We start from the raw sequence: 978 nt of genomic DNA, 5'->3' as shown, positions 1-978 counted from the left end.
GCTGACGGTGGAGGTGGACGCGCCCAAGACGCAGGACCTGGGGAAGATGATGGCCGAGATCCGCGCCCAGTACGACGCCCTGGCCCAGAAGAACCTGGAGGACCTGGAGAAGCAGTGGGGGCACCAGGTGGGTCCCGTGTCCCCCTAAAACTGCACCCCAGGGAGCCCCTCCAGAGGCAGCGGGGGTGGTGGTCCATAAGGGTGGTGGTGATCCATGGGGATGTCAAGTCAATGGGGACTCAATGGGGACATTGGGGGGGCTGAGGAAAGGTGGAACCCAATCTTAGGGGGTCCCCAGTTGGACATTGGGGGGTCCCCCAAAGCCACCCCACAAGAAGGCTTGGCCTAACAGGGTCCTGGTCCCTCATTGAGGACACTTTTGCGGTGATCCCTGTCCCACAGGGGACACTGAGCTCCAAGGGGGTCCTGCTCCAACATTGGGGACCTTCCTGGTGGGAGCCTTGTCCCATAGAGGACCCCAAGTCCCAGTGATCTTCACCAAGGGGGTCCTGGTCCATCATAGGGGACAGTCCTGGGGTGACCCCTATCCCGCAGGGGACCCCAGTCCTTGGGGCTGGCTCTCCCTGGGGTGGTCTCAACCCCTGCACCCCCTCCATGGGCTGTGGTGGGCTGGGCCCAGGCGCTGACCCCCAAACCATGCGTGTGACCCCCAAACCATGCGTGTGACCCCCAAACCACGTGTGTGACCCCAAAACCATGCGTATGTCCCCAAAACCATGTGCATCACCTAAACCACATGTATGACCCCCAAATCATGCGTATGACCCCCAAACCATGCGTATGACCCCCAAACCACTTGTATGACCCCTAAACCACTTGTATGACCCCCAAACCATGTGTATTACCCCCAAACCACGTGTATGACCCCCAAACCATGTACTTGTCCCCCCCAGATCACCGAGAGCACCATCGAGATCACGCAGAGCACCAAGGACATCGACACGGCCCGCAGCACCG

General features: G+C 60.6%; 1 protein-coding gene across 1 annotated transcript in view; it reads left to right on the top strand.

The window, feature by feature from the left end:
* LOC104539784 (keratin, type I cytoskeletal 18-like) overlaps window positions 1–965 on the top strand; it is a gene marked incomplete at both ends in the record, with an annotated part of 2,415 nt that extends 1,450 nt beyond the window's left edge. The window contains 2 exons of the mRNA XM_010183392.1: window positions 1–127; window positions 915–965. Of these exons, the coding sequence (XP_010181694.1) occupies window positions 1–127; window positions 915–965 (178 nt within the window). The remainder of the gene's footprint in view (window positions 128–914) is intronic.
* Window positions 966–978: the final 13 nt, after the last annotated feature.

This window comes from Mesitornis unicolor, unplaced genomic scaffold, assembly GCF_000695765.1.
Source record: "Mesitornis unicolor isolate BGI_N332 unplaced genomic scaffold, ASM69576v1 scaffold33484, whole genome shotgun sequence".
NCBI classification, from domain to species: Eukaryota; Metazoa; Chordata; class Aves; order Mesitornithiformes; family Mesitornithidae; genus Mesitornis; species Mesitornis unicolor.
This window is presented reverse-complemented; position numbering and strand designations above follow the sequence as displayed.